Source organism: Triticum aestivum, chromosome 6B (assembly GCF_018294505.1).
Source record: "Triticum aestivum cultivar Chinese Spring chromosome 6B, IWGSC CS RefSeq v2.1, whole genome shotgun sequence".
In the NCBI taxonomy this organism is placed as follows: domain Eukaryota; kingdom Viridiplantae; phylum Streptophyta; class Magnoliopsida; order Poales; family Poaceae; genus Triticum; species Triticum aestivum.
The window spans coordinates 549,302,130-549,313,640 of NC_057810.1; the positions used below are offsets into that span (position 1 = coordinate 549,302,130).

Below are 11,511 nucleotides of genomic sequence, written 5' to 3' on the forward strand. Positions count from 1 at the left end.
TATGGTTGTTTAACAATTTGTGAAATGCTTGTAGTATGATAATCTAGATAGTGGGGATATGTTACAGAAAGTGCTATGCCTGGCCTCACATGTACATGATTTGGTTTATCATTAAGTGCTCTCTTTCCCACTAAATTTCACATCTGCCACCTGAAAAAAACAAATCCACATTTACCTGATTTCAAGTTCTTATGGACCTTATGGTGAAGTATTTAAGTAATTTTAGTCGGCTCAAAAGGCTCCAAGCTTCTTTGTCTATCATTTCCTGTTCAAAACTGACAACAGAACTTTGTGAAGCCTTTCAGTTTGTCTTTGTTTCAGTTACTTTACCATTCGGTCTTGATGCCTGAACTATGTGAACATTGTCAGCTTAGTAAAATGGTATGAACTTGTGTGCCATACACATAGCAAGTCGAAAAACTACCATTGTATTTGCATATACTGCTTGTGGCACAATTTTCTGAAAACATGTTGGTGGTCAATGGTCAACAAAAGTTTTTAGCATTCGACACGGTGTTAATATTCTTGAATTTATTGTGCTTCTAGAATTATAGATTTCTGAATAATTAGATGGTCAGCTATGCAATATAATATTCCCATAGTATTGAAATCTTCTGTTCTGCAAATAGTCCTTCAGCAAATGGCGCTTACACTTAATATGGGATACTCCAAATCCATAAGAGTAGGCTATATCTGATATTTTCTCCATACAGAGTCGGCAACGACTTGATTTATATTTTCCGCTACTTGTCAATATGATGGCCCGTTGTAAATAAATGAGGCCTGGCCATCACTTATACTTGGGAACTACTTTTCAATGATAGCTGTATTGACTAAGATACTATTTTTTCTTTCTTAAAGATTGATTTCTTCAGTGGTGTGTGTTTTACTTTACAGTTTTGATAAGATTCCATTGCCAACACACTTTTTTTCTTGACAGGGAACTACGGCGGGCTTATGCCTACTGAACTATATTCGAGACTATCAGAGTGTATAGCAGATTAGAGCAGATAAATAATACCACAGCGTGTTGAAGCAATACCTCTTGTTGAACCACCCAAAACCAAAGAAGCCTCTTAGATTGCGAGAGGCCTGTTGTGTTTAGTAAGAAACTTGGCGTAAAATATCCAAAATATCAGGAACACTATGTATTGGGCAGACCTGAAATACTAATATAAGTGTATCCAATTTTTCCTACAATTCCCTTCCTCGCCCATGGACGTGGACCACGTCTCTGGCTTTGCAAGTGCAAGGCTCCAAGCTAGGCGTTATTTTTCATAAAGTTTCTATCGATTTCTAATCAAAATATTTCTATTAGCGTAACCCTACCTGGCGACCTCCATCAGCCGGAGGCATTCCTGGAGTCAAGGCAAGCATGTTGACCAATTAACGTAAATGTGCAATGTAAATTTACCTCGGCGCTTTGTTTTTTAATCTGATGGTCGTTGTCTGATATGTCTCCTCCGCATCATAAATTTACGTAGGATTAGATTAATGTTAAAAGACCCGTAGCAACGCACGGGCATTGTACTAGTAGAAATAGTATATCAGAGTATTACTTAGCTAGTAGAAATAAATGCAATGCGTCCTAAACCTTGTCTATTATGGAAATGCACGCAAATTTAACCGTGCCTTCTAAACTGTGACGGAGGGAGTATCAAATTTTGTATCGAAAGTATACGGGAAAGTGCAATTCTAGGCCCGTCGAAAAAATTTAAAACAAAATCAGCCCATAATAAACCGTGAGAAGTAAGAATCGGGCTAAGATACGGTCGATCGTGCAAACCTAGGCAGCCCACGCACGCCCTGGCCTTTCTCTCGCGTGCCCCCTTTTATTGGCCCCGTCCCCTTCACCAAACGCGAAAGCTCTGTTCCGGTCTCCCGTCTCGCTGTGCCTCCTCCTCCCCTCCGCTCTCCTAGGGTTCGCTCGCTCGTCGCCAGGTTCGCTCGCGATGGACCAGGGCGACGTCGCCGTGGCCGTGCCCCCCGCCGCCCCCTCCTCCTCCTGCGCCGGCGCCGGCTGCAAGAAGGGCAAGCGCTTCGAGATCAAAAAGTGGAACGCCGTCGCGCTCTGGGCCTGGGGTAAGCTATTATCGCTCGCTCGCTCGCTCTGGGCCTGGGGTAACCTATTCTCGCTCGATCGATCGCGTTCTGCTCTTTCCTTCGCTTGATTTTCGCCTGACCTGATGCGATTCTGATCTCGTTCTTCCGTGTTTTGCGCGCAGATATTGTGGTCGACAACTGCGCCATCTGCCGCAATCACATCATGGACCTCTGTGAGCACGCGTCGCGTTCGCCGCATCGCTTCGATTTTGTTTCGACGATTCTAGGGTTTTCGGTGTGAAATCTGACCTGTGACGTTTGTGTGTGTATGCAGGCATCGAGTGCCAGGCGAACCAGGCCAGCGCCACCAGCGAGGAGTGCACCGTGGCTTGGGGTATGATACAGATCTTCTTCCCTTGCTTCCCCTGTTTCCTGCCGTATAATCTTGCAATTGTCGTAGTTGTCATTGTTAATGTAAGGGTTATTTGAGTATTAACAGCTGCTCAATCTGGTATTGGTCATGATGTGAATATTGGTGTGTTCTTAGAAGTCTTAACAAGTTTCTTTGTCTGTCGTGGCTTTATTAGCGGTTTCATAGGTTTAACTATTGGAGAATTTTGTATCCTATTTGCTGATGCCTGACGATAGTTTTTTGGTTGTCACTCTGTTACAATGTAATATATAGTTGGTTGATTTGTGTTGCTGTGCTACTAATTATTTACTCAATATTGTTTGTCTGATGTGAGCCTTGTTAAGTTATACTACAACCTATATGGCATTGGGAGTACTTGGGTTTACATGGTTTCCATGCAAGGGAATTTACTTATTTGGCACTGCCGCTTGAAGCTGTGTATGTGTTATGTACATGCAATGATGGTTCCCCTTATCTGGCTGGGCTGAAGTTACATCTGATGCTTATTTATCAACTTGTTAATCTGCACTGTTTATAACAAAAAATAGATTGTGCTGTGGAGGATTAATTGCTTGATAATGATTTGCCAGTCGTAACGCCATGCTCAGCAGCCCGGTGCTTATCTAACATCACTTCCATATTGTTGTTTTACTCGTTGGATTGTGGTATTGGGATGTGGGGGACTATCCTGGCGTATGTAGTCTAGTGACTAGCCTCATAGTAAACCAGCATCCATTTGTTATTTAGAAGTCTTCAATTGGAGACTGACAGTGACTTGAATTTACTTGGAGGTGGACAATGAAGTTTATTCATTTGTTCTTCACTTCTTTGTAGGCTGAAATCTTAATTTAGGAAAGTGACACAATATTCAGTAGCACCTGTTGATTGCAAAAGGAAGGTACTGCTGTGCGCTTAACAAGATAGGCAAATGACTTCCCTTTGTAATTAACCATTTATAATTGTTCACATCTAGTTATGTCCAAAGTAGAAAAAACTCTAGGCGTTAACTGTGTGTTTTGCCACCGACTTGCGCTGTTCTGACCAAAGCACACACTTATGTGCAATTATGTGCACATTAGGATTTAGGCCTTTTGCCTTCGCACTCCTAGGCATGCCTTTAACTATGGTTACGCCTTGAAGTAATAACATGGTATTTGGTTTGAACTTGAAAGGACTAGAGGTTAGAATGTGGATTGATGGCTTGGACTTCAGTCTCCATATTTTAAATTGCCAGTTGAGTTTTTATTTTTGCGAACAATGTCAATACCTGAGTCAGGTGTTATACGAAATTGATCTGAGGTAATTTCTTGTGTTATCATGTTTAGGACTGCATTGCGTATTAGGGATCTGTATTTAGATCAGAAGCTGTCATTGTTGATAAGTAGTTTCTTGATCTTTCCATGTGTGGACTGTTTGTTTCTGTGCTATAATACCAAGCCTGCATTTTGACCACATCAGCTTCTTACTCATTTAGACAAACATTATGTGCAATTATCCCTTTAGTGAATTTTCTCTCCTCGAATATTATCATAGTCGTTATTTTCTAGTGATTCCGTGGACATTGCATTGTTGTTTACATCTCATGTTGCAGAGGATTGCATCTGACTATGTGGTTAAGTGTTTGCTATTAACCGAGTTAAGTTAATGGCCTGTTTGTATTTTCTCAGGAGTTTGCAACCATGCATTCCACTTCCACTGCATCAGCCGTTGGCTCAAGACCCGTCAAGTGTGCCCTCTAGGTTTGTTTCCCTATCGATTTTCCCCAGCATCACTGTTGCTTGCTACTTTTCAGTATCCTGAAGTTCTATTTTGCATTGCAGACAACAGCGAGTGGGAGTTCCAGAAGTATGGTCACTAAGACAGTTATGGCCAGGGGCGAAGTTGCTTCATGGTTGTCGTACTTTAGTGCTATTAGTGATAACTCCTGGTTAAGAATAGTGGATGGGTGGTTGATGTTTCTGGAGCTTGGATTTTTGTTAAACCACATGCATCCTTGTGGAGTACTGTTCAGCAAATCGTCCCTGAGAGCTACCGATGGATCTCTCTGTTTTTCTGGAATTGAAGTGTGAATTTGGTGGGTACTCAGTTTGTGTCTGCATGTGAAATTTTACTACCTTACGTTGTCGTGCTTATTTTCAGTGACATTTGGCTTTTCTCCTGATAATTTGTCTCGGCTTACAAAATAGATCGTTTTTAACATATACTCCCTCTGTAAAGAAATCCCCCTGTAAACAATCTTATATTTCTTCATAGAGGGAGTGCAACGTAGAAGCAGTCTCTTAAAATGGCACGCAAAGTTGCCGGTCAAAATTTATGGTTTAACAAAAATTTGAGGAGCAACAACAATTCACGGTCGTCTTTGGTCGCTTCGAACACGGACTTGGAGGACGACCATGATTGTATCTGTGTATGTAGTTTTTTTTTTAATATGCAAAGCTTGGGTATCTTTTCATTGATATAAGAGTTAGGATGAGTACAAGGGAGGGTACATCACACAATACAAACGCTAGCCGGCGTGAGCATTGTTCTTGAAGCAGAGAGACATGGGATGCTTGGTTCAAACAAAGGATACAACACAACTAAGCTTGCCTTGCCAGGACTCCAGCCATGGATTGTGAAGAGATGAGACACATGGTACCGGTCCTCGCCACGAACACCAGGAGCCACCTTCTTCACGCGGCCATGACTCCATACCCGACTGGCAAGAAGGGAAACCGACGCCATCGTCGTCTGATCCGATGGATTGAATCAAGGGTTTTCCCGATGCTCAAAAAGGAGCATGGACAAAGGCCATGGCAGCATCTCCAAGAAGGGGAGGACACCGCTGCCAGCATTGGCGAGCCGGGCAGGGATTTCTCTCGTCTCTGTCCAAGCAATCCTAAAGATGCCGAACCAGGATCCAGAGACGAGGAAGTCAGGTCGCTGGCTGGAACCGCCATTGCAGGAAGAGGAGTTGTGCCCGCCGCCGAAGAAGAAGGTGGCACTGGACGCTACTGGACATGTGAGCTTTCAATCTGGCGGGAGAAGGACGAGGCATGTGAAGGATGGGGTTGGAGAGACTACAGAGCGGGGAGAGCCGATGTAGGGGACGAGATGATGATTGACGATGCCGGTGAGCCAGACTCTGGAGGGAAACGCAAATCCGGAGCCGCCGGGAAGTTGAAAGAGAATTTAGCTTCCGAAGAACACGGGCATGAACCACATAGACAAAGACGTTGCCGAGCCATGGACGCTAGAGAAGACACAGATTCGGGCCCGACGAGGCCGAAGGCGCACCGGCAAGGGGATTTCCATGGAAACTCGCGTGCTCGTTGACAGCCAGGCCGGCGCACCACCAGAGGTAGCCGCTGCCAGGAACCAAACCGCTAGGACCTCACCATGGTCGCCACCTTGGAGTCATCACCGCGGCTTGGAGAAGGGGCGTGCAACATCGTCTATGGCTCGAGCCCCCGCCACCTTCCTTGGAGCCAGCACGACTACGTCAACGGGGACTCCAGTGGCGGCGAAGCAAGGGGAGGACGATAGGGTGCCTCCTGACGGCGGCAACTTTCTTCCCTGAGCCGCCCTTGGGGGCGACGCAGGGGTCGGGGACCTGGGAGGTAGAAGGCGAAGGGAGCTTGGGGAGTGCAAAGGAGGTGGCTGGCTGACGACGTCGTTGGGTGTGGACTAGCCGGCGATGGCGTTGGTGTGGTAACTACGGGAAGCCAAAGGGGAAAACCTAACTCCTCGATAGCTAGCGATGTTGAATAGTGGCATTGCATATTTTGAACATGTCGCTTAACGACATTGAAGTCGCAAAATATATGTGATGCGATGACTTTTGGCCACTAACATAGTTGTTTACCGTGTTTGATGACAATTATGTAGTGTTTGGTTGGATTAAAAATCTCTTAAACTGCAACTAAAATTTTGAGAAAAAAGCCAAATAAAAGAAAATCTATGAAGGATGCGTTTGTCGAATGTGTTTGCTCCCAGGCCCAGCAGCCTCCAAATCATTATGGAGTGTGCTTCATATGACAGACGTCAATTCAAATTATGTCGATTCTGCTAGAGTTGCTCTAACACGTAATTGTTCAATAGTTGTTGTAGTAGGACCACGCGAAACACCTGTTCAACGGCCATGGTTTATGCTATAGACACTGAGCAAGTAATAACAGGTGGAGTGGTGTTTGTGTGCTCGAGCTCCATGTAGCCTTTGTTCTAAAATTTTCAAAAATCATATCAGTGTTTCAAAAAATTATATATAGTACATGTGTGTAAAATTTCATGAGAAACATTAACACACGAGCTATACAGGGCAAAAATTATTGATTTGTCATTTTTGCATAGCTCTTGTTAATCATGCAATATCCATCCATATGACAATGTGAAAAAAATTAGAATTTTTAAGAACTTTGGAATATGAATTTTGATTCTTTATGCGGAAAAGATGGAACTCACTGGCGCCCGAGCACTAAAAGGCATTCGTGGTGGTAAACTGGTAATAGCCTTTGCAACTTTAGAACAATCAATCAGATCATTTTTGTGTCATCTAGGAGTAAACAGTAGGGTTATAACTGTTCATTATTTGTTGTAGTGTATGTAACTAGTAGAAGGACTAGGCAAAACACACCTGTTCAACGAGCACAGTTAATTGCTCTAGACACCGAGCAAGTAATAACAAGTGAAAATAGCTTTTGCAACTTTACAACAATCAATCAGATCATTTGTGTGTCTCGATCCTCAAACGCTACTACTATTCCCATGTACCCCTCACCAAATTTGAATAAACCAATTGATACACAAATTCTTAGCGTCATAGCATTCCTTTTTCTCTTTCAAAAGCTGTAGTTCACTCACGCTGCAACTGTAGTCCTCTTCCCGATGGTGTATGGGTTGGTCTCGAGAAGATTTTCCAGGGATTTTGCCTTCCTGCTTCTCCCCCGGCCAGCCTCCTTCAGCAACTCGGCAAGCCTCCGCTTCTCGTCGTCAACGTCTGGGTTCGCCGTACCTAGCTTCTCTTCGCGCATTTCAACAACGTATTCCAAGATCTCAATGGCCTCATCCAGTCTGGTAACACAAAAGAACAGAAGTATCATCAACTGGACATATTCAGAGAGGGAGATGCAGTTTTCAATCTCTTAATCTCAGATTTGCTTTCAGACGTAGCTGAGATAGCATGTTGCTTCAGAAACCTGATCTGGCCAGCTAGACCAGAGTACAACTGGCAACTCTTAGTTCAGAGCTAGCATCATGATTAGGAAGAATATTACAGAAAAGCTGGCAGACACACAGGTCTAACAAAGCAGCATGAAGTTTCCACACGGACAGAAAGATGCAAATGGAGAAGATAAAGCAAGAGGATAAGCATTGGTGATCTTTCTTTTACTCAACAGCCAACGACAAGCAACTAAAGATGGTTTTATTATGGTCCTACTTCAATTAAGTAGGCCCAACTTTATCGCAATCAGCATCTGCCCAATTCAATTTGGGCTGCATAAAGCTGCATAAAGAGACTAATCATGTGCCAAGCTGGAAGATGCTAAACAATAACAAAGGCTCGACAGTTGCCATTTATAAGAACACTTTATGGCTTTACTCATATCCTGTACTATATCCAGGACATCTGAGGGCTAACATGGAACAGGTAATCAGCGGCCTAGTTGAGACTTGAGAGCAACCAAATGGATCACCATATTAACTTAGCGATAAATCCCTCACAAAAAAAAACTTAGCGATAAATCATGGACCATAAGAAAGTCGAGGTGCGCAAGGAAGCACTCCACTTTCATTAAAATTTCACATGTAGGTTATGCAGGGCTTAGAAGGATGACAATAATGAGAAGTCAAACAAACATATTAGCAAGATGGAAATTAACAGTTAGTTGGTCAAAGAAACATGTATGGTCTATTTTGAAGTATTGAAGAAACAACTTGACAAGGGAATCAATACGGAGCTTACCTTCCCATTGCATCATAAGTTCCAGCAAGATTGCTGTATACTCCTAGAGTATCTGCATGATATGGCCCGTATTCTTGCTCCAGAACGGTTCTAGCTTCCTCGAAGAGTTCTGCAGCTTCATTTATGGAGTATCTTTGAACACACGCCAGCCCCATCTGGTTCAGGGCAATACCGAAGAAGGCGGACTTTTTCTCACCACATGTGCGGAGCTTTGTAATCGCACTCTTGAAGGAGTCATATGCATCGCCATAATTCCCAGAGATGTAGTGCAAGACACCAATCTGAGCTTCAATTCCAGCAATTGTGCTCTGTTGGCCAGCAGAATTATTGTACATCTTCAAGGCCTTCTGGAGTAACTTCAGTGCTTGGTCATGCTCATTCATGGTCTCATATATGGCTGAAACATCAGTCAAACCAGTGGCAATTTCTTCAAGAGACGTGCCTGGAATAGGTTTCTGATAAATTTTGAGAGCATTCTCACAGTATGATTTTGATTCCCTCAGCTTCCCTGTTTTGTTGTATAAATCAGCAAGCCGCAGGAAAACAGAAGCCACGGTGGCATGATTCTCCCCTTTGCTAGTCTTGAATACCGTAAGAGCTTTCTGATAAGCACATACAGCCTCATCATATCGACCCAATGAGAGATAAATGTCACCAATACTGCAATCCACTGAGGCCACCTCAGTCTCCTGGCCATTGGCGACCATGGCCATGCTCGCCATCACTAGATGTTCTAACGCAGCTTCATGGTCACCCTTTGTGTCACAAATAAGACCCATTAGCCTCCTATCAGCCGTTTCTTCAAGTGATGCTGGCTGGCCATTATCCCTGTGAATGTCAAGAGCCATCTGGCACAATTTTTGTGCTTCATCTAATTGTAGTGCCTGCACATGAGCCTCAGCCAAGTACCGGCAAGTCTCTCCAACCCTTGGATCCTGCTCCCCCAATGTCTGCTTCTGGATTTCAAGCCCTTTGGCATACCATTGCAGTGAGAGGGCAATCTGACCTAGCATCCCATAGGTGTCCCCCAATTGCATGCAGCCAGAAAACTTGGCAAGAGCGTGCTCCTGACCTTCCTCGGTCACAGGAATCTCGAGGGATCGTTGTAGGACAGGTACAGCTTCTTCGTACTTTCCCATGTTGCAGTGGATTGCAGCCACAACATGCAAACTCATGACCAAGTTCAAGCTTGGCTTTCCACCTGCACATTTCTCAAATGATTTGGTCGCACGGAGAGCATATTTCAGCGCTCGTCGCGGATTATCAGAGGCAATCAAGTCTCTTGCATGCTTAAGAAGAAATGGACCAAGGTCTGGGTTATCAAGACCAGCATCTTCTGTCCCATTCTGTGATTTGGCACTAGCTTTCCGTCGACGGCCAACTCGGCTTCCGGGCTTGCTGACCTCACTCTCGCCTTCCTCGGGGGATGCCTTGCCATTGGGGCCAACAGAAGCATCAGATTCAAGCTGTGATTTTGTAGCCTTCTTCTTGGATGAATTAGAAGACTGAGGCCTGACAGGGGTACCATTCCCAGCAGTAGGTACCGCATTGGTAACACTTCCACTCCCCTTCTCCTTCTCCTTCTCCTCCTCCTCCTCAATGACCTTCATGGCCTCCATCTCCCCAGCAACAAGGTGGCGAAGCTCTGAGTCGATCCTTGATTCCTCTCCATCCGACCCGAAGCTCTCGCGTGATGGGGATCCGCCACCCTCACTTGAGCTCTCCATCTCACACACGTTGTTGTAGAGTTGCTCAATCGAGGGCTCCCCAGCACCAGAATTCTCAACGTGCATCTCAAGTGTCTCACTCTGCATGCTTGGCGCCATGGTTGGGGCCGTCAAATTCTCCTTGTTTTGAGAGGAACCCACCTCATGCTGAATCTCCTCTGTAACAACTCCATCCACTATGATTCCTGGCATCTTTGGGGACAATCAGGCGAAAGATTCTTCTCACCCTTCGCTCAGAAGAACAGAGCCCGATGAAATTGGAAAACTCTCCACAATACCTTGAAAGAAACAGAATACAATCAATTAAGGTAAAGCAAGATGTAATTGATGCAAAATCAAAACCATCACGGATCAATTATGAGAGCTCCAATTTCGGCTGACTCGGAAGCTGTTAATAAATGCCGGATTAACTGACTGAGTTAACCGCGGGGAGGGCCGGAGGGGCGGATCTAGAAAATTTGCGGATGCTGGTTTGGGTTTTGGGAATCGCCGGATGGCCACGAGCTCATACCTCAAAAAACAACGCCCGAGATCGCTGACGGGGTGGAGAGAGCAGGGACGCGACGTCGCGATGAGGCGCGGCGACGGCAGCGACGGCGGAGAGGCTGCGGGGGTGCGAGGCGTCGGCGGTGGCGCCGAGCTACCGCGCGGCGGCAGCTCTAGGTAGGGGAGCAGCGGTGGTGGAGTACAGGAGAGATTTTAGAGCTGCATTGGGTGGGATTGGAGCTTGGGTAGGTCAGAGCACCATGAAATAGGTGGGGAAGGAAGAGGAAAGGCACGGGATGGTGGAGAGCAAATGTCGCTGTGGGGAAGAGAAGATGGATTTTGACCGGGAATGGGGAGAGTAAAGATTTTATTTACAAAGCAGCCATTGTGATGAGGTCCATGGAGGATAGTTGATCTTGTACTTCCGTTCTACTAGTTGCAAAATCTGGAAGAAGAAAAATAGAGCGCGTAATTTATTTTAGTCACATTGTCTGGATTTATAGATTTCAAGAAATATGGAGCCATGCATTACGACACGATCTCCATACCATTCGATGCATCGCGCGGCTCATAGCACCGGGCGACCGCAAATTCTAGAATGGCATGTTGATATCTAAGGCGTCATGCGGGTCACGTGCATGCCTTTCATATTGTAGTAATTGCCTCTGGATTTTACATTGACATTCATAATCTCTTTATTTTACATGTTTTTTTTTTGTTACGCGTAGATAGAATTAGATATACGCCGAGAATTCAATTGGACGGATAGGTATTCTCTCGGATTAAACTTGTCACCATTTCTAGGATTGTCTTAAGCAAGTTGTATAGTCGAATGCAACAATGAATGCAGATGTCAGGGTCCTTCGCTTTCAAAAAAAAAGTTATTTCAGCGAGCTATGATC

General features: G+C 44.8%; 2 protein-coding genes across 2 annotated transcripts; one reads left to right on the plus strand and one right to left on the minus strand.

Moving 5' to 3' along the window:
• Positions 1–1,836: 1,836 nt before the first annotated feature.
• On the plus strand, positions 1,837–4,536 carry LOC123137940 (E3 ubiquitin-protein ligase RBX1). Its single transcript, XM_044557838.1, has 5 exons — positions 1,837–2,082; positions 2,226–2,276; positions 2,378–2,437; positions 4,123–4,194; positions 4,276–4,536. Exons 1-5 carry the CDS (start codon positions 1,953–1,955, stop codon positions 4,311–4,313), a joined length of 351 nt encoding a protein of 116 aa, XP_044413773.1. The 5' UTR covers positions 1,837–1,952; the 3' UTR covers positions 4,314–4,536.
• A 2,464-nt stretch (positions 4,537–7,000) lies between these two features.
• Positions 7,001–10,974, minus strand: LOC123137941 (protein KINESIN LIGHT CHAIN-RELATED 2). The gene is made up of 3 exons (XM_044557839.1): positions 10,635–10,974; positions 8,397–10,401; positions 7,001–7,504 (listed from the first exon to the last, which is right to left on the minus strand). The coding sequence occupies exons 2-3, from the start codon at positions 10,313–10,315 to the stop codon at positions 7,291–7,293; spliced, it is 2,133 nt and encodes a 710-aa protein (XP_044413774.1). The 5' UTR covers positions 10,316–10,401; positions 10,635–10,974; the 3' UTR covers positions 7,001–7,290.
• Between the last annotated feature and the right edge of the window lie 537 nt (positions 10,975–11,511).